The sequence below is a fragment of the Falco rusticolus genome, chromosome 2 (genome assembly GCF_015220075.1).
Source record: "Falco rusticolus isolate bFalRus1 chromosome 2, bFalRus1.pri, whole genome shotgun sequence".
In the NCBI taxonomy this organism is placed as follows: domain Eukaryota; kingdom Metazoa; phylum Chordata; class Aves; order Falconiformes; family Falconidae; genus Falco; species Falco rusticolus.
The window spans coordinates 43,859,406-43,879,046 of NC_051188.1; the positions used below are offsets into that span (position 1 = coordinate 43,859,406).

At 37.2% G+C, this 19,641-nt stretch overlaps 1 protein-coding gene across 7 annotated transcripts; it reads left to right on the forward strand.

Annotated features, from left to right (window-relative positions):
- Positions 1-90: 90 nt before the first annotated feature.
- On the forward strand, positions 91-19,265 carry BORA (BORA aurora kinase A activator). 7 transcript variants are annotated; one of them, XM_037377713.1, is made up of 13 exons: positions 91-160; positions 1,107-1,277; positions 2,353-2,459; positions 6,028-6,073; positions 7,476-7,557; positions 8,745-8,810; positions 9,573-9,629; positions 10,942-11,159; positions 12,423-12,576; positions 13,608-14,209; positions 14,619-14,750; positions 16,044-16,221; positions 17,901-19,265. In XM_037377713.1, exons 2-13 carry the CDS (start codon positions 1,122-1,124, stop codon positions 17,984-17,986), a joined length of 1,884 nt encoding a protein of 627 aa, XP_037233610.1. In that variant the 5' UTR covers positions 91-160; positions 1,107-1,121; the 3' UTR covers positions 17,987-19,265. The 7 variants fall into 7 exon arrangements, with proteins under 7 accessions (XP_037233610.1, XP_037233614.1, XP_037233613.1 ...); XM_037377716.1 differs by having other exon boundaries at positions 125-147; XM_037377715.1 differs by lacking the exon at positions 91-160 and adding an exon at positions 206-291.
- Positions 19,266-19,641: the final 376 nt, after the last annotated feature.

Consider the following 19,641-nt stretch of genomic DNA (forward strand, 5'->3'; position numbering starts at 1 on the left):
CCGTTCGAGCGAGAGTGGAGCCCTGCCATTGGCTTGGCAGCGAAGACTGCCTGTTGTGATTGGTCAGAGCTCGGGAGGGGGCGGGGCTAGTTAAAGATCCGCGGCGGAGGCGGGAGTTGTGATTTGAGGCGAGCATGAGCAGGCCTGGTAACGGTGGCAGGTAGCGCCTGCGCGGGCCTGGGCCAGCCGCGTGGGGGCTCCTGAGGGTGGCTCGGGGCGCCGTGGTATTGTCTGGGGTGCAGGGGGAGAAGGGGCAGCTCTGCGGGGCTCTTGTCCCCTTTGCTGCCTCCGGTAAGGGCGCCGCCGGGGCGCGGTCTGACGCGGGGGTTGCAGACCCGCTGCTCCGTTCTCGCTCCCGTTGCGGGAGGAGGCGTTGGTGCTTTGTGCAGCCTCTCGGGGGCTGGCGCCGGCCTCGGTCCGTTCGCGGGCTGGGACCGCTCTGCGGACGTAACTGCCTCCGTGGGGCTCCCGGCCGTACGGGCGGCGCCGCGCGTCTCTTCAGGTTCCGGCGCCAACACTTCCCGCCGCCCGGCGTTAGCTGCCCGCAGCCAGAGGCTTGTGGGGCCCGCCGGTGTGGGCCACGGCAGCCCCGCCGCCAGCCCCCGCTCGCCCTGGTGGCTCTGCGTGCCCTTCTGTGCCCGCCTCAGCCCGCGCTGGCACGGGGGCCCGGTGGGGACCGTCCTTGTGCTACCCGCGTCCCGGTGGTGCCTCGTTATTTCTGAAGCCCTCTTGAGTGCCGGAGGCTGGTATGTGAGCTGTCCTTCAGGAATACGTGTGGCTTCCTCGCTGTTTTGTTTATTTTGATGGGTTTTTTGTTATTGCTGGCTTGCTTTTCTTGAATCGCCATTTCAGGGATGTTTCTTGTTTCGTTGTAACAAGTTCTGTTTATTTTCAGTTGTTCTTTCTGTCTGTCTTATCAGCTTCACGTGTCGGTAGGTCCAAGCCAGAGCTAACTTCGTTTTTTGTCAGTCTTTTAAACGTTTCTGGCTCCTTAAAAATAATTGATCCTCTCTTCCTGAAACTTTCAGGGTAACCCTGTAAAGTCAAAATCGTAATTTCCTTCCCCCCCACCCCCTCCATTTTTCCTTTCCCTCTCTCTTTTCCAGGTATACCTTAGCGTTATGTGTGATACAAAAGAAGCTAAAATGCAGATAACACCAGAAACTCCAGCACGATTCACAGTCCTGAATCCTTTTGAAAGTCCCAGTGATTATTATACTCTTCAAGAGCAGATTGTCTCCAGTCCTTCAGTCTTTAAATCCACAAAATCCTCATCTGTAAGATCTATTCTTTAGTTGTGTAACTATACAGATGTAGTGCTAATATTTTGAAATGCAGTAAAAAGTGTATTTAATTTAGCACATTTTAATGTATATACAAAACCAAAGAATTTTAGTGGTGTTTGGCGTCTCTTGTGATTATAGGAGTACGCTGCTTTCAATACTAACATTGCCACTTACTCTTCCAACTTTCCTGATTTTTTTTTTTCTTTAGGTAATAGGTGTGTAGATCAGCATATACTCCCGTACACAGTTGAAAGTAGATAAAGGGCAGTTGGATGTGGTGCTCTTGTCCCACTTAAAGTGGAAAAAACCCAGTTCCTACTTAGATGCAAAGCAGACTGGATGCAAGTAAAAGAATTGCATTTCTGTTAATGACCTGTTTACATATTCACAGAATCAAGTTAATTTTTTAGTTGTAAATTATATTTTGGTTTGCAGTGGGAATTATTTTCTGATAAGCATTAGAGATTATACTGTGCTAATGAAGCTAAAAAGACTCGCTTAGTAGATCATTTTTAAGTATTAAATAAGTAGAAGCAGCTTTATTTCTGAATTGGGTTTTGTTGCACGCTGTGTGGCTTTATGAGGGAGACTTTACAGAATGCATAAGGGGTTACAACTTCTAAGTCTTGGAAATACTCGGTGAAAGGAAGGCTGCTTTGTTATTTGCATAACTTGGGTTGGGTATGGACACTGGGTTTTTATGGAACCACAATTTCGATTGTGGCAATCTAGAAGCAACTAAATTTTATGCTAAATTCTGTGTCTTTAGTGGATCTATCCTCAGGAATCAAGAAGAAATTGACACCTCAGTTTGTAAATATTAGCTATGACCTTCCACTTTATATTATTTTGTAAATCATTGTAATACCACTACCAGGATAAAGAAGCCTGATTGACTTACTATTTTTTTTAAAGGTAGATAATTTAAATAGAAACTCTTTTGGTTGTCTTTGACAGAGGCACTATATGGAAGCTATGATTGTGTTGTTCCATTGAGATTTGTCCTGCGATTTTATTTTTATCTTTTTAGACTAGCAAGCTTTAAGATGTCCGTTTCTTTTTTTAGTCACCAGGAAAATTTAGATGGTCTATTGATCAGCTTGCTCTCATAGATCCTGTGGAAATTGACTCGGAAGATGTTCGGCGTCAAGCAATGTATTTGAGTCATGCTAGGTAACTTACAATCTGTTTTTCTGCAGTGAACTTAGCTTGAATACTAGAACATTGTTCTTTTGCTTTATTGACATTTCAACACAGCACTAAAGACTTTTTTAAATCTTTTAATAGAGCTTTTTTGTGTCCCTGATGTGGATATCACTTAAATGAGGCTGCCTGCATGTCACTTTTTTTTTTAAATGTTAAGAACCACTGATCCACTCTGATTGCAGTTTGGAAGACAGCCAGATGAAAGCAGTCAATGGAAGCAAGAAAGTGTCTTGCCATTGATTGTTTCCAAGCTACCTCTTCTGCTCCTTGTCACAACGCAATTTATCTTCTCAGAGTGTTCCATACTAAGACCTATGAAGTGTAGGCTTCTTTGGTCTTTGGGAGTCCTGCAGAAGTATAGAGCTGGGAAAGCTAGCTTGGTACGGCTTTTCAAAAGGTATAGATTGGACTTAATGTGAAGGAGGGAAGGCCAGTAAGTTTGCCATCTTTGAGAATGATTGCTAGTTACTTGAAATAATTTGGGGATCTTGATCTCAACTTTTTCTTTCTCTGAAAATAACTTCCATGGGGAAAACAAGTAAGTAAAACAGGCTTGGTATTCACAGCTAATTTTGAAGGATAGTCGTACATGCTAATAGGGAAGAACAACATGCCAAGTGAAGGTGGTCAAGGGAAGGCCACAATGGTGAGTTCTGTAGAGGCTCCCATGCATTCCTTGGATACAAACTTGCACAAAGAATGCACCTCGCAGCATGAAGCAGCACAGTAATAGAATAATAAAACAGTTTTCCATCCTTTTTTTGCCTATATGACTTCCAAGTCCTGTTAGTGAAACGAAACACAGATAGAGGGCTTCTAGGGCAAGAGTCCTCTCAGTATTCATAGCATGGTTTGGGTTGGAAGAAACCTTTAAAGGTCATCCAGTCCACCCCCCTACAATGAGCAGGGACATCACCAACTAGATCAAAGTGCTCAGAGCCCCGTCCAACCTAACCTTGAATGTTTCCAGGGGTGGGGCATCTACCACCTCTGGGCAACCTGTTCCAGTTTTTCACAGCTGTCATTGTAAAAATATATTGTGAATCAGACATACTGTTCTTAGTGTCTGACTGAACCTACATCTCTCTTTGTGAACAGGAAGAGGTATAAGAAGGAATATGAATTTCTTGCTACAGTAGAGATGTAGAAAGAAGATAAGTGTCCTCAGCTGTATCTGTGAATCACCATGTCTCAATGTCAGTATTTTTCTTAACATTGTTTGTTTCCTGGCCTTTCTCTCGCAGCCAGGAGGTTTCAGAATCTAATGCTTCTTGTATATTATAAAGCCTTAAGTTTTTAGGGAATTTATTATATTGTTTCTGGAAGCCTATTAGAATGCATAAACTAGCTTTAATTTAGACAGCTTGGGTGACAATTCCAATTATGATTAGTGGCATGGCCTGTAGGTATAAGCAAGTTGTCTTAGTGTGTCCTTTCAGTCTGTCCCACTGTTTCATCCCACTGTGACTTTTTTTTTTTTTTTTAAATCATCTTGTATAACTAGAAAGGGGCTGTGTCCATGCTTTCATGTTTCAGTGTAGTACAGACTGAGATGGCTATTTCTGGTGGCTGCAAACTGTACATGGTTAAATGCATATATATATATGTGTGTGTGTGTGTAAGTTCTTGTACGGCAGCTGATTTTAACTTGCATCTTATAAATACTGATTTATGGAAACTAAAGTGTTGTAAATGCAGCTCTTGTCATTAAAAATGCCTGATAAAAAATTGAGGTTTTGAAGCCCATGTATAATGTTACGCAGACTATATAATCGAGCTTGTGAACAGGTCATTTTCTTGATTAGTTGCAAAGAACCACAAGCATAAGAAATTACGTGTGTAAGTATTTCCAACTGTTATTTGTCTGTTTTGTAGTGAAAATAGTTTAGGTAGCAGCATGGGGTAAAAGCTCATGAGCACTTTGCAAAGTCTGTGTGTGTATCACATGTAGACTTGGTTTTGTGCAATATTATTGTTTCCATAAAATGGGCATCATGTATGTGCTGTGTGTTTATTGCAGTGTTTATAAATGGCTAGGAGAATTTTCTCCTGGCAGACTGTTAGATACAGTGACACAGACTTGTCCACAAACTTTCCTGTTCCTTTTTATTTCTACTGGTAGAAATTGAATGTTTCTAAATTAGATGCTATGCTATTATATGTTAAGTATTAAAAAAATCTGTACTGCATCTTGCATACTGTGTGTCGCAGTTGCAACTGTTACGTTGCTTGAAATTGCACACAAGACTGGCTTGTTTTTATTCTTGTTAATACGATGTTTTCACTTTGCCATTTTCCTGGAATTAACGCACTAAAAAAACCCCATCCTCTCCTGCACTAACCAGCACTTTTAGTGGGAGCTGTTTTTCCCAGTTCCTCTGATTCTCCTTTGGAATCTGGCATGTAAAGATGCTTATTACTTATAATCCACCATGTATAAGTATCAATGATGGTATGCTTATTTTTTTGGTACAATAAGAGAATTTTGTGCAGGTGTCTTCACAGAACTGTCACTTTAGCATCATCTAGGCAGACATAGTTGAAGATGGTATGTCCAAGTATTGCAGATCTATTCAGTCTGATTAGCATCAAAAAGAGGGCTGTGAGGGAAGGTTTATGCATGTATTAGGTAAGTTTACGTGTGTTTGTATACTAATAAAGTCTGTTGTTGGACTGATACCTAAAATTATTCAAGGGTAATTCAGGTATTCTGACTGTGTAACAAAGTTACGTAATTTAGCTATGATGAATACTTGTAAAATTTTTTGAAGGTTATAAATTACATAGTAGTAACTGAAAGTGAGACTTGAAGGTGACAGTTAAATTAAGTATAAATGTAGAATCTCACATACCATTTAAAGATGCCTGAAGTAACTACAATATTTTTTTAAAAAAAATAGCTAAAAAGCTGCATAAAGGAATATGTTAATTGGTCCAAAGTGAAATACAGTATTGTGTCCTGAACTGTAAAAAATATGGCGGACTAGCTATTTGAAAGGGAGAGCTCTGTGCTGGGAAAGTGGGCTGTGTCAGGAATTTGAGTATAAAAACATTCCACAATTATCTTCTGTTGCCCTTTTGTTTCTTACAGCTCAGTTATCTATGATGCATGATTTTGTAGTGAGATTCTTTATAAGATTAATCTCATGGCAACTTTACCAGTAAAATCTATTCATATGACAAGTTCAAGATAACTAAATTACTTATTTTTGAAGATCAGTTGTAATTGAGTTTTTGTCCAGCTAAAAATACTTGCTGATAGGAGTAAATGGAAGATATGCAAATATGTACCTATAAATGGTACATCTCTTCAAATGAACTGAGGTAACTGAGAAGTGTGTTTATATTTCTAAATTTATACTATAAGATTATTGCACATTACAGTGAAAACATCATAAGATTTAAAGTTTAGTGCAATTTCATTCATAATGTTTCTCTTAAGCATCTGTAAAAGATTACATGGTTGGACTTTACTTTTTTTCCCAAATATGTGATGGTTTTGATAATTGAGGGTTTTTTTTTTTTCACTTATTAGAATTGATAAGGAGACAGAAGACAGAAGACAAAAAGCCATTGAGGAGGTAATAAAACTTTCTGTGTTATCAAGTATTGATTTTTTTCTTTGTAGCTACATACCTGCAAATGAAACCTGCATCTATTTAGGATTTCAAAACCTTAGGATTAATTTCCGGCCTCCTTTCCGGCCTCCTGTTATGGTTTAAAAATATTGTTTTTGGTTGTACAGTAACTTTCAGGTAACTTTAGTTTCTTTTATTGCATTTTTAAAAATGTAGCAGAACCTTGCTGATATTTTGTTTCTTCCAAAGTCTGCTTAGTTGGAGGCAAGACTCTCCTGGTAGGTTGTCATTCTTTTCCATTTTGAATTTTAATTTTTTACTATCCATTTGTGTGTTGGAGAAGGAAAAGTAAAGAGTTTCAAATCTTTGCTATAGCAAACTTTGGTTGTTGTTTCAATTTCAATTTAAAAGTAAAAAAAATAAGGCTGTGATAGGTAAGACTTTCTTACTGTTGTTGACCTTTTTATATTGTATTGGTTTCTGTCTCTAAAAACAGAAATGTTTCATGATTCCTTAAAGGTGTTACGTAGTTGACCTGCAGCTAAGATGCCGTGTTGTTATAACTGCATTAAGAAAAGATATTTCTTTGCGAGGTATGAGCTAGTGGATTATGCAGCTGAACAGCTTGAAACCATGTCTCTGATAAAAATTGCACCTTTAATAGTTTGGTGTTTCAAGCTGAGGTTTTTTTCATTTTATTGGGAGTAAAGGATTTGCCATGTATTTCTTGGAAGCTATGTTGTAGTGTTCATCTGTTCAGCATCAAGGTGTTCCTGAGTGCAGCTGTGACAGTAGATACAGTTTCTGGTTCAAAGAAAAATCCTGAAGTGCCAGTACTCATAAATGTTTCATTGCTAACCAGTTTTGCCAAATACACCGATACTATTGCCGAAAAGCCTTGGGTGTCCACTTCTTTTGACTGTTACTGCAGTGTCTCTTCAGCACTTCTCTGAAATAACTCTTGTCAAAATACAACAATTTACCAAACTGAAAATTTTAAAAGGATTACATTAAACTGCTGTGCAATAAGTATGGTAGAGACAGTTCACATTTTTAAATAAGCAGTTAGTCTTAAATGAAACTTTTGTACCGTTTTCATTCTGGAGACTTTGAAAGATCTTCTGAGTCAGTCTGTGTCATAAAGAACATGGGGGTCATCTTCAAATCAAGTTGCATTTTCTTTAACCACTCTAGGCCTGAAATAATGAAATATATTTTGGGTGTAAGGGATAACTTTTTATAGGTTTTGGGGAAGGAAGAGTTAGAGTTAAAATTCTTAAAACATAGATCTGTGAGTAGCAAAAGGTATGACAATTTTTTCTTGTTCAGGATGCTGATCTAAATCTAAGTTGAGAGTCTCCAAATTTTAAAAGCATTAAGATAGTTTGTTTCTGTTCTACTCTAGTTTTTCACAAAAAGACTCATAGTTCCTTCTCCTTGGACTGAACATGAAGGCAAGCAAGTTTCTCAGTTTAATTCTACTAAATGTAAGTTGCTTTAGTGTGTCCATGGAAAATTACCTAGCTTTTGGAGAAATTGTCAAGCACAATTTTTTGAAGCCTCAACTTAAATTTTAAGAAAGACTGCTAAAAGATGGCACAACTGATTTTTAGCTGTTCTCTCCTAAGTGCTTTCTTCTTAAACAAATAGTTTATTAATCCAGAATCGTAGATAATTTTTCCTTTTTGTTATTTTTGGCTCCTATTCTTAATTAAATCTTTTTTCCTTTTGTAAGCTGTGTTCAATCAACTTAATTTACACATACAGCTTTGCTGTGTTAATACTGGTAATAGCAAAGTCTTCTACTTCGCTCCTTTATCCTGGTATCTGTGCATCTGACTGACTTTGACTGTCATTCCTGCCAATATGGGAAATTGAGTTCCGTAGTTTTCCTCTCTTAACTTCTATGTAAATTCCTGTTGGCCTGTTAGTGTCCTGCTAGCTCAGTGTCAATGTGCATGGAGTTGTGGGTTTTCTAAGTTTATTTACACCATTATTAGATTTCATTAATGCTGCTGTTATTAAAGTTTATATATAACCAACAGAATACATAGTAAATGGATTACAAGCTGGACAGAAGTCAGCTAGAGTATTGTTTGGTAGGAAATTCTTAAATAAGTGTGTGAGGATTTTTGTAAGATTTGGAAGAGGCTAAACTATTAAAATTTTTTTGTTGAGAAGATGCACCTTGTGAATACTGTATTTTTTAATTGTCAATTGCAAGATCTCCACTGCTTGCAGATAACATAAGCCACAATCTTAGACCTGGGAAAAGGGAGTGTTGAAAGCAAAGGGTCTAATGTGTTCCTTAGTTGCATAAAAAAGGCAGCATGGTAGATCTTTGTCTTCAAGTTCAGACTACATGATTTCCTGGAAATGTGTTTTACTTGAACACAGCCTGTTTGGCTAAGCATAAACTGAGTTTGGTTTAAATCTTTTTCGTGTAGAGGAGGCTGCAGGAAACAAAGATTTGGGCTAAGCATTTTTTTAATAGACAGGTGCTAAAATTCTCTTAATCAGCTACAATGGTAACTTTTTTCAGTACTCCTTTTTAATCTCTTCCAAACTTCAATGCAAAAATTCTTAGTTGTATTAAATATTCTAACTTACTGCTATCAGTTCTCAAAACTATATGGAATGCATGCTTATATTTACATTCTGATCTGTTTTACAGCCATAGGTCTAAATAACATTTCTCCAATTGGAAGACAGCTAATGTTGCAGCCTGGGAAAAGCAATGGTGGGTAAAAGGCAATGTCTGAAATCACAGGCTTTTTCTGAAGCAAAATAACCCATTTTCAATGGCTATTCAATTTAAAAAGAGAATGTTTTTTGTTAATGTTCCTGTAGCAATGATTTTTGTTTTACTGTATGGTACTATTAATTTTAATGTCCATTTCTCATAGTAATTTAATTCTATTGTGATAGAATTCTATTTCATATTTTTTTCTGAAGTAAAAACTGAAGTCTTCTGTACCTGTAGAGTGCATTTTTTCCAACTCAATGAGTGCACCTTTTCTGAATTAAAAAGTGAATATAAGTCTCAAGTTTATGGGTAAATTACAGTTTCAAGAAACCTTTAGTGTGTTGGATCGGTTTGGGTTAGAGAATCTTGGCTGTTTTCTCTTCCAAAGAAATAGCAGGAATCTTAAGACCTCTTTTAAACTATTTCATTTTAGTTAAATAGGTAGTGTTCTTCCCAGGGTATTTTGGTGATCTTTCTCCCATTTTCTTCTGAATCCAGAGACCTCTCTCCTCTGTTAAGAATGCCTCTTTAGAGGCTTTAATGTTACAATCATTGTTTTGGTTTTTTAAAATCCAGGCCTGAGTGTGCTGCATATGGTGTTGACAAATCAGAATCCTAGCTTTAATTAACAGTTTTCCTTATTAAAACTCTAACTTAAATAGCTCAATTGCAATGTAATTTGAAATTGAGTTTTTGTTTTTACAGTCTTACTAAAAGGTCACTGGAAGCTAATTTTGTTGGTTTTATTCATTGCAGCTTCTTGTCAGACAGTACTGTCTTTGCCAGTGGACTTTAATTTAGAGAAAATACTAGGTATGTTGTGTAATATCTAAATTTAATTATGAATGTCTGAATAGAAAACTAGTTTTTTTATTGTTTGCTGGGGTTTTGTCATGAAATATTGAAAAGCAAATGTATGCATGGAAATGTTTTCCAAATAGTTACTGCATGTAGCATGGGACATCAGACTTAAATGATTATTATTTGAGCGAAGACATGGAGAACAATTGGAAATAGGTTAGCAATTCTGAATCCATAAAAGATAGTAAGCAGAAGTCACACCCTAGATCCCCCAAATAGAGCAAGCAGTTGCTTCGCAGACCTGTTTGACTTAGATTGCTGGCCATGAAGCTCATAGCCCAACCTTGCCTTGAGCAAAGCTATGCTGTAATTCTGTGCCTTTAATTTAACTGAACCCATGGTGGTGACTAGGTGTTGTGTGGTGGCAAAAAAGCCGTGCCCGTGGAGTGGGGATACAAGTTCAAATTAACTGTCTGATTATAACTGCTATATCAAGCAATTGCTGCCAGCTTCTCAGGCAAGGGGGCTGGAAAGGCCTGTTCTTAGAGGTCCAGTGTGGTAATAGTGCGTATAGCCAGCTCGGGTGTTTTGCTGCATGCTTCTATCCCAGTATTGAAGTTCACAACCCTGACTGTGGACCATCAAAATTAAAACAGAAAAAAAAGCAGAACCATATCTATTGCCTTGGTGTTTTGCCTTCACAAATGCTTCCTTCAATGCATAGCATGTGAATTCATGAAAAATTTCTTCTATAAGGAGTATCCAATTAGAATAGACCAAAAGCAAAAATAAAATGATCTGCTAAGTCTCAGGATATTTTAAGGGGTCGTTGTTAACATCTGTATGCTTTTCTACTGTAAATTGCTAACTGCTTTAACTTTCTTCAAGTTGAATGTGATTTGCCTTTGGAATGTATCACAATGACCTTCAGAGCATATGGGAGGCCTGAAAAAGGGTCTAGTTTTGTTTGGTTAGTATAGTAACCCCTTTGTCACAACTCAGATGGTATAATAACCCATTTGTCACAATTCAGATGTGAAGAATAATGATATGATTTTGGTTGAAGGCCACTACGCAGACACTAGCCAATATTTATATTTTTTTAAATGCATATTTTAGTTCTGAGAGATGATAAAGTGGAACCTTAGTAGACAGGATGGACATTTTGTAATGATAACAAGTGATCCTTTGGGATAGGTGCCTAAATTAGATTAATTACGTGCTGTATTGGTAAATCAGATTAAATGGTTTAAGCTATATATGTCTCTAGTGGAAGATTATTTTTTTTCTTGCATTCTTATTGAAAATTACTTCACATTTCTAGGTGAATATTTTAGGACGGATGAATTTGCAGATCAGTCTCAGGAAAATCTGAGTTCTTCATCACTTAGAAGAAAGCTGTTTTTAGAGGGAAACGGAAATGTATCTGAGTGTTTGTCCCCTTCTCTGCATAGTTCATGTAGTAGTCAGCCACTTGGAGTGCTTTGTTCAATAGACATATCTCCAGTCCGGTGCAGAAGCCCTCTGGAAACATCTAGTTCAGTAAGTAGCCTGTTTTGGGGGCTGGATGGGATGTGTCTTACCTGGCACAGGAGTAGTTCTTAGAGCAGGCTGTATGGATTCTGTGTTCTAACAGACTTCACAAGATGGACAGCCATGTTTTTAATAAGCTGCAACTGCTTTATGAGAGAGTAGGTGTTAGACCAAAAGGTGATATATTCTTGAAAGAATATATTACTGAGTTTTTATTACATCAGTTATTATGTTGTGCTGCTGCTATTTTGTATAGAAGGAGTTATGCTTTAATTTTACATTGTGGAAAGGAAGTAGGAATTGATACATATTCAAGACTTGCTGGAAGCATGTGAAAATTTTTTTTTCATAAAATGTGTATACAAAAAAGGCCTGTTTTAAATCCATGGGCTGCTGTGTAAAATACTTGTTGATATGAACAGGTGATATAATTATTTCCCTTATAGCTCATAAACTCATTTGTGGTGGAAGAAATGACTTGTGGATCTTTGAATGCAGTGCTAAATATGCTTTTTTCCTTTCCGTTGACCAGAGATTTCAGATGAATGGATGTTTATTAGAACACAGAACATAATGTCTGTGTTTTGAATTAAGCGAGATGCACCTTATTCCCAGATGGACATAGCACAGTTAAACTGGTTAGGTGGTATGCTTCCCTCCGGCAGCTGAAATGCATGGAAAAAACCTACCCTGGCAATAGATTACTATGGTAAACTAGTAAAGAATTTCTACAATGTAGTTGTACTGCTGGAAGTGACTTTTCTTTTTGCACCATACTCTTAAGCAAGATCACAACCACTGTTCTGTTTTCGTAAGGAAAAGTATTTTGTCTGCTGCTGCGTTAAGTAATTCAGATAATATGGATTTTATTAAAATACAAATAGTGGCAGGCTTTCATCTGCATTGGTATAAGAAACTGAGATTAAATGCTTGACTATATAGATAGCATTAATTCTCTGTCTAGGCTTCTCATAGTTCTTAAATATAATGAATAATACAGTCTTACTTGATATTATGTGAAATTTGAGTCCATTGCTCTTTTCCGATGTGGAGGGATAAAGTCCAAGTAAAGAGCTGCAACTGGAATATTTAAGCTAAGCTAATGATAGACATTGTCATTATACAGGATTAGTTTTCCTCATGCTGCCATATTAGGCTTTCCAGTTAGAATACTTTCTATGTACATATTAGTCAAAGTTAACATTATGAAAATATACTTCTTTTTGTTTGTTTGTTTGGTTTTTTGTTTGTTTGTTTGTCTTTTAACTGAAGGGTCAATTTTCATCAAGTCCTATTCAGGGAGGAACAAGGGCTTATAGTCTGGGAAGTATAACCAGTCCCACATTTCCAGAGGGGTCTCCTGCACATAATGGTTCTCCTACTTTTTCACCAATTGCTTTTCACATAAGAAAGACACCGCTGTCAGGTATGGTTTAATTGTACATGTGTTATTCTCTCTTGATTCATATATTTTTATTATAATAATGGCTGCATTCTTCCTGGAACTTTTTTCTGTTTGGAGACAAGTTACTGTGCTTGGCAGACCAGCAGTCTCCTATAGGACACATTTACTGTTCAGCAGTGCAATATCTTAATGATGTGAAACAGTGAAATGCATCTGCTTGCAAAAAATGAACTAAGAAAAATATTTTTGAAAAAGGAACTGAGACTTAATGGGGATGAAAAAAAAAATTAAAGGATTAATCTAGTGTGAGGAGGGGGTTTAAAGCTATATGCCTGAACTAAGTCAGGTCACAATTCTGGTTTGGCCCAGCCTGAAGCATTTTAATTGGACAATGTTTTGTTTGAGTGGTGAAGATTATTTGAAATGAAACTGACTAGTAAATAAATCGTGAACACTTTGTGTCCTCATTGCTCTAGCAAATACCAATATTTCATGTTCTATCTATTACACTGCGAGACTTTATGTTTATACATGATTTTGCTCTGATGAGCCTGGTGGTATTTCAATACCGTCAAATGTGGAGATTGCATAAATGTTTTCTCACTTGTCTGATTTTCTTGAAAACTTTATTGCTGCCCCGAATTTTCTAAGTGCCTGTAGAATGTGTATTGATACCTGTCCAGAAAAAAGCAACAGAACCAGCCTTCACACGTTTTTCTTTGAACACTGTGTAGTATTGACATTTGAAAATGGAAAGGCTCCAATACAGCAAACAACATCATAGGAAGCAAAGTTAGTCATAAAAATGGGACAAAAACTTGCCTTTACAATGGTAGTTTAAATGTGCTGTGGTTTGTCTTTTTGTTTTTGTGGTAGGGTTTTTTTTTTTTTGATTGGCTGGGATTTTGTTTTGTTAAGGCCTTGGAGCCAGGAGACAGTGGTCAGTGAAATATTATGTAATTGGCTGTAATTATTCAAAGGACTGTAGGGCTTTGAGGATGAGGACTTTAATTCCACCTGATATCTGATGGAATACCTTTGTTGTTTTTTAGACCAAAGAAAATTTACATTTTGTTCTCCAGATATTCCTTCTTCCTCAAATAGAATGACACCCCCAAGCACAAGAAGTCCTTATATAGATGGTTGTTCTCCAATTAAAAATTGTTCTCCTATGAGGCTTGGAGCATGTAGAGGAACTGCCCAGTATCAGACTTCTGTCATTAGAATACCGATTGCAGTTGAGAGTCACGGTGAGGATGAGGAAGACAAGGAGAATGCTTCTGCAGCAGAAGCTCGTTTCCCAGAAATGGATAATGAAATAAACTTAAGTCAGCAGGACGGCGATACTTTTGCACGTGGTACACGTCTTGTGGTAGCAACTGTGTCTATTGCACCAGATCACTCAGAAGCTTGTCATCAAAGGTTGTCATCACTTCAGGATATAGAAGGCTCAAAGGAAAATAATACCGTAGATATGGCTGATGCAGCTGAAGTGTTAGGAGAAAACACTTGGATAAAAGAAACAATTGGTAATAGCAATGCACCAATGGCCAGCTTTATGACCGGGATTACTTTCAGTATTGAAAACTCTCGCATGTGTGTGTCACCTCTTGCAGAAAGCAGTGCAATTCCTTGTGACAACAGTAGTATTCAGGTAAAAATAAAAATTACTTCTTTTTTGCTTTTCTATAAAACTAAGCTTGATGTAAAAACTTTTAATATGTATACCATTCTGGAAGTCATTGTCTATTTTCTCTTACTGGATGTGTCATGTGGGTGGTATTGTGACTTTTATTCCTTCTTCCTCATGCCCTTTTTCCTCTCTCAGTGGAGTTAGCATAACAACTGTAAGTTATCTTTACATTAGTATGTACAGCAATACCTTTAACTTAATCCAAACTAATTTTGACAGACCTTTTTACAATTTGTTTTTGTTATTAACTGATGGTGGTTGTTTTGTTGCATTGGTTAATCAAATGCAAGTCATATCAGGTATGACAATCTGAGGGGTTTATTGGTGTTAAATTGTGGTACATTCCTAAAGCCCTGCTTCTTGATTTCAGGTTGACAGTGGTTATAATACACAGACTTGTGGAAGCTCCATTATGGATACTGCAGGGGCTGAAAACAGTTGCAGAGAAAATGATGTGAATACTAATGTGTTCCAGAATAAATCTCAGCTGCTTAGAACAAAGGTAGGAGTTAAATTGTGGTACAAAAGCAAAAGGCTTCCCATCTAAAGCAGCTGTTCTTTTATTTCACTCAGTTTCAGGGAGCCTGAAGGGAGAGACTTTCAGGTGATAATAAAGAGCATGTTAATGTAGCATCATTTTAAGTAGTATGTTGAAAACAAGGAAGAAATAGAGGACAAATATTATAAGCTGGCAATAAAGTTAATGTGTTCTGTGACAAAGGCACAGGTAGTTTTGGAGGAAACAGGTATATGCATGAAGGGTAGTTGTGAGGCTCCTCATGACTTCTGGTGTATTGTAGCCTGTCTTTTGTTTTTGTTTCTGCCGTTGCTGCTCTTTTTGTTGCGAAGTGTTTAAATGTGAGACTGTGGAGAAGCACATTTTTGGGGAAATATAGTCTCCTACTTCTATTCATAAACTACCCGCAAGTTTTCTAGACCATATGTCGCACGCTGACTTGGTGGGGAACTTTCTGCTTTGCGTACAGTGTTTTGATTACAAGCCCTCCAATGACCCATCTTAAAAACAATACATAGCTAGCAAGACTCCCAAGCTCTTAAGCTTGTGACTGATTGGAAGGAGTTCTGCTTCTTCCAGAGAATGGGATGTAAGCCAAGTTTCTTTGGAGGAGAGAGCAAAGGTCACTCCCTCTCACTTAGTAATTATGCTCTTACAAACTTAGTAGCTGATGATCTACTAGTTAGCATCATTTCCAGTCCTTGAAAGGGAGACATTACTGGCTAGTAGTGCAAAATTACATTAAAAAACCTTCAAGTAAGCCCATTCAGCCCTGACTTTCCTGTGTCTGACATGCCAATAGCCACTTCTCTGACAAGGTAAAGAGCAGATTGATGGTGTCATATAGACCACTGACATCAAAATTAGAACTATCTTCTCCCAGTGCTAGTCTTTCAGTTGCTAGATCCTGACTAAGCCCAACTTGCATTTGGGATTAGGATTTAGGTTGGAGGTATATTAAGTACTTCATTCAACTCTCAGAACAGAGGGCCCAGGCAGAACGAAATAAAAAGCATGGATGTTGCTGGCTGAAAGAATCCAGTCTGGTTCAGAGCATGTGTGCTCTGAAAGGAGGTGTTTTTTGCTGACAGCATGTTCCAATGATTTGTGCAGAGAGAACACTTTCTATTCACTTCTTTCTGATTTCAGAAGGGGACAGATGGGAGGCTAATGTACTAATTGTAACTTGAAATTTTCAGATAGTAAGTTTGAATCTTGTTTCTTCTGGGGAATTTTTATGAAAATGGTTTTACAATTAACTTTTCCTTATTAACCTAGGAGTGTTCCATTTTAAACCAGAAGGACAATCAGTTGCCGAGAGCAACGTCTCCAGAGAAGCAATCCTGTTTCCAGAAAGCAAAACCACATAGTACAGTACTTGGTCAAAATGCAACTTGTAACATTTCTGTCTGGAAACATAAAAATGAAAATCAAGTTCAGGGATTTCACAAAAATGGTATGTAGTTTTCTGATGGAGAATATAAATTGTATTATCCAATAAATGCTCCTGTACATGTGACCTCAGTTACCTGGATTATATGTACTTTTTTGCTTTATTAATGCCAATGTAATAAATTGTCAGGTATATATTAAGGGTTTTTTTTTTAAATAATACGGGTTTTTTTCAGGTCTTATTAACAAACGTATTGGTGTCATTAAGCAATCCTTTTGAAAACTATGGTGGCTACGCTTGGTTCAAAGAAACCATAGTGTTTTTTCAGAATTGTGTTTCTTCTGTGATTACGGTCGATTCCATGAAGAGCCTTGTTTTTAGAGTTTGGAAATAACCTCAGCTTCAAGAGGAATATTTAAGATAGACTGAGCAAAAGACTAGGGCAACTTGCGTAGGAGCCAATGTAACTGCAAAATCACCTACATTTTAAGATGCAACTCCTAAAGAAAAATTTCCCACGTGACTTTGGGGGAGAGAATAAGGAAAGGAGTATTAGTTTTGATTCTGATTGCATTTCCCATAATCAGATTTATTGTGTGGCAGTACAAGCACTGGTACTAAGAAAGAGCCACTGGATAGAAATTAACTGCCTGGGGGGATTAAGGAGAGCAGGGCCCTGGTAAAGGGAGAGGGTTGAGTGTCTGCTGGTATCAGTCTAAATAGTGATGAAACTCAGCTGTGATTTTCATGATCAACAAATAAAACTAGTGTTCCAGAACATGTGTGTGTTTCATAGTAGACTTCAGACTGTTGAGAATGGGTGCTTTGATTTTAATACCAGGCTAGTCCTTTTAATTAAGGTTTCCTTGTGAACAGTGGCATAAAAACTCCAGTCTAGTTACAGAAGTTATGTACCTTTCCACAATTAAAAAAAAAAGTTTCATTCTCTTAGTAATAAAATAAGCTTTATGTTGAAAGAAACCTTTTAGCAATTCTTTTTACAGTTTTTTTTCCTTGGTTTGACAGAAAACTGCATATGTCAGCTTTACCATGTACTTAAGTAAAATGTACTATTGGTTACTTTTAAATGATAGTATTGTTAGTTTAGTCACTGTATTAGTACTAATCTTGATCACCTGACTGCAGCAGTGTCTCCTAAGAACACTTGTGTCCAAATTGATGCTCTGGTACCCTTTTGAAGGAACATAAGAGGTGCAATAAGGTTACTTGGTCTCAGAACATAATTAAGAAAACGAGGCAGTTTTCCTTCTATTACAGTAAACCATTACATTTTTACTTCCCTTTTATGCTTAATTCCTAATAGTGTTACGTTGCTTACAGAAATTACCAAAATATTTAGATAAACATTAAGAAATATAATTACCTTTTGCATGCCACTTACTGCAAAAGTATTAGTATCAACAAACTCTTGATACGTTCAAGAAAACCATCGATGAACTGGAGTAATGGAATGAGGAGGGTGTGGAAGCCCAGAACGCCCTTTGCTTAATCAAACCAGATTTGGTTAAATTTTATATGATCTGTTTATAAGAACCTTCTGGGAAAAAAAATCCATATGGTAATCTTCTGCCCTGAGTGACTAAGAGGGGAAGAAGAGGTAAGGGAAATACTGAGATTCAGGCTCTGTTTGTGGAGCTCTGAAGTAAATTTTGTTAAGATTAATCAAAAAAAGTCCATTCCAGTATGTGCTCCAGGTGAATTATCTTTCTGTCTTTTCACAGTAAGGATGGCCAGTCCCAGGATACTGGATGGAAGTTCTGCTTCCTGTTCTATTCCACAACCCACTGAAAAGCTTGTACCAAAGTGATAGACTGTGGCTGATGAGTAGCTGTTGGCAGACTAAGCCTGAAACATGAAACAATTGGTCAGACCTAAATTTGAAGGCAACTGACATTTTTTAGGAATCTCAAAAGAGGGGAGTTATGAACAGAATTGCATAGCCTTAAAAAGAACCTGAAACTTCTAAGCAAGCGCTCTTATGAATAGAACAGTTCTTGGAAGTTTTTCATTAATAATTCACCAGTGAAAGCTTTCTGAAAAAATATACTTAAAAAATACCATCAATAAAGCATCATTTGGTTTTAGTTGTCACTTTGCAAAAATAGTAATAATAAAGAAAACTACTTTAGATTTCTAACCAGCAAACATGGCATGCATTATTTTTACTTCCATAGCAATTAAATATTTTTGTAACACATATCAGATTGACAGTAACTGAACCAAACATCCAGAATTATTTATTTCACAGTCTTGAAACAGTGCCCTACTAAAAGCTGGAAATATACTGAATTGGTAACTTTTAAGGAATGAATTTTTTTACAGTAGAGAATGAACTCGGTCTTCTGGAAAATGGATTTATTTAATAGGTCCTTCAAAATATTTTTAGCTTTAGGTTGTAAGGTTTGTAGCTCAAAAGCAAGACAAAACTTGTCTTATATTTAAAAGTTATTTATGACTGCATCTCTTCTGTTTCTCGTGATAAATCTAACAGTAATCAAACTGAAAGGGTAAGTTTCAGATTTCTGGACTGTACAAAGGATTTATTTTTGCAAGTGTGATTATTAAGCGAAGCAGGGTTGTCCAAATTATGATGTGTTTCTGAACTGTTTGGCATGTATAATTAAGATTTAATTTTTTTAATTTTTCATTCTTTTTAATGATCAATGATCAGAAAAGCAATGGCTTAAATATTTGTGCCTTTTTAAAGTATTTTCTTAAAGGCAAGGGAAAAGTAACAGCAGAAATGGGTGAATGTGAGAATTAAGGATCCTCCCAAATTGCCTGTATTTTCTGTCCTGTTTTAGTCTTCAGTTAGATGGGAACTATTTCTTTTATGGAAGGATGCATATTTTTTTATTATGTTTGTGTAATTGTATTGAAGAAACCTACTGTGCAAATTATTACTGTGCAAAATCATTTGACTGTTGTTTCTCCAGTTGTACTTAATGCATTGGTTGGAACACATTGCACAAAATGGTCAATGTTTACATTAAATTAATTACAGTAGTTTTAATGAGAGTCCCTTTTAACATGTAGAGGTGTAAACTGAGTAGTGAAACAGAATAAAGGAGTTTCTTTCGTACCTAGATTGTTGGGGTTTTTGCTACAATTTGCAGCATGTTTCACTGGGGTGCTGCCTGTAACACAGGTGGATGTATGGTTTGGGTGTCGGAACAGGGGACAGAGATGACACAAGGAGCCCGGCAAGCTTTTGCTCTCATACTTAATTAAAAAATGCTCTCGGTTACCACAATATATAGTGCTGAATTAAAAGTGCAGTACCAGTTAAGAGATCCAGTGCCTCGCACATCTTTCTTGAAACTAAATTTTAAAGTTTCCAAAGCCTTTTAGACCAGTGCGACAGGATTCAAACATCTCATTTGGGGTGTGTGGGTTCAGTCTACTGCAATCAGTTAAACATGTTAATTGTCTCCTTTTGATGCCTTTTATAAACAATGCACT

Excerpts from the sequence above, each read along its gene's own strand:
- BORA (XM_037377713.1), top strand. The coding sequence starts at position 1,122 with ATGTGTGATACAAAAGAAGCTAAAATGCAGATAACACCAGAAACTCCA. Across the intron at positions 7,558-8,744 it reads TCAGTTTAATTCTACTAAAT|CCATAGGTCTAAATAACATT; the intron begins GTAAGTTGCTTT and ends TCTGTTTTACAG. Across the intron at positions 11,160-12,422 it reads CTCTGGAAACATCTAGTTCA|GGTCAATTTTCATCAAGTCC; the intron begins GTAAGTAGCCTG and ends TTTTAACTGAAG.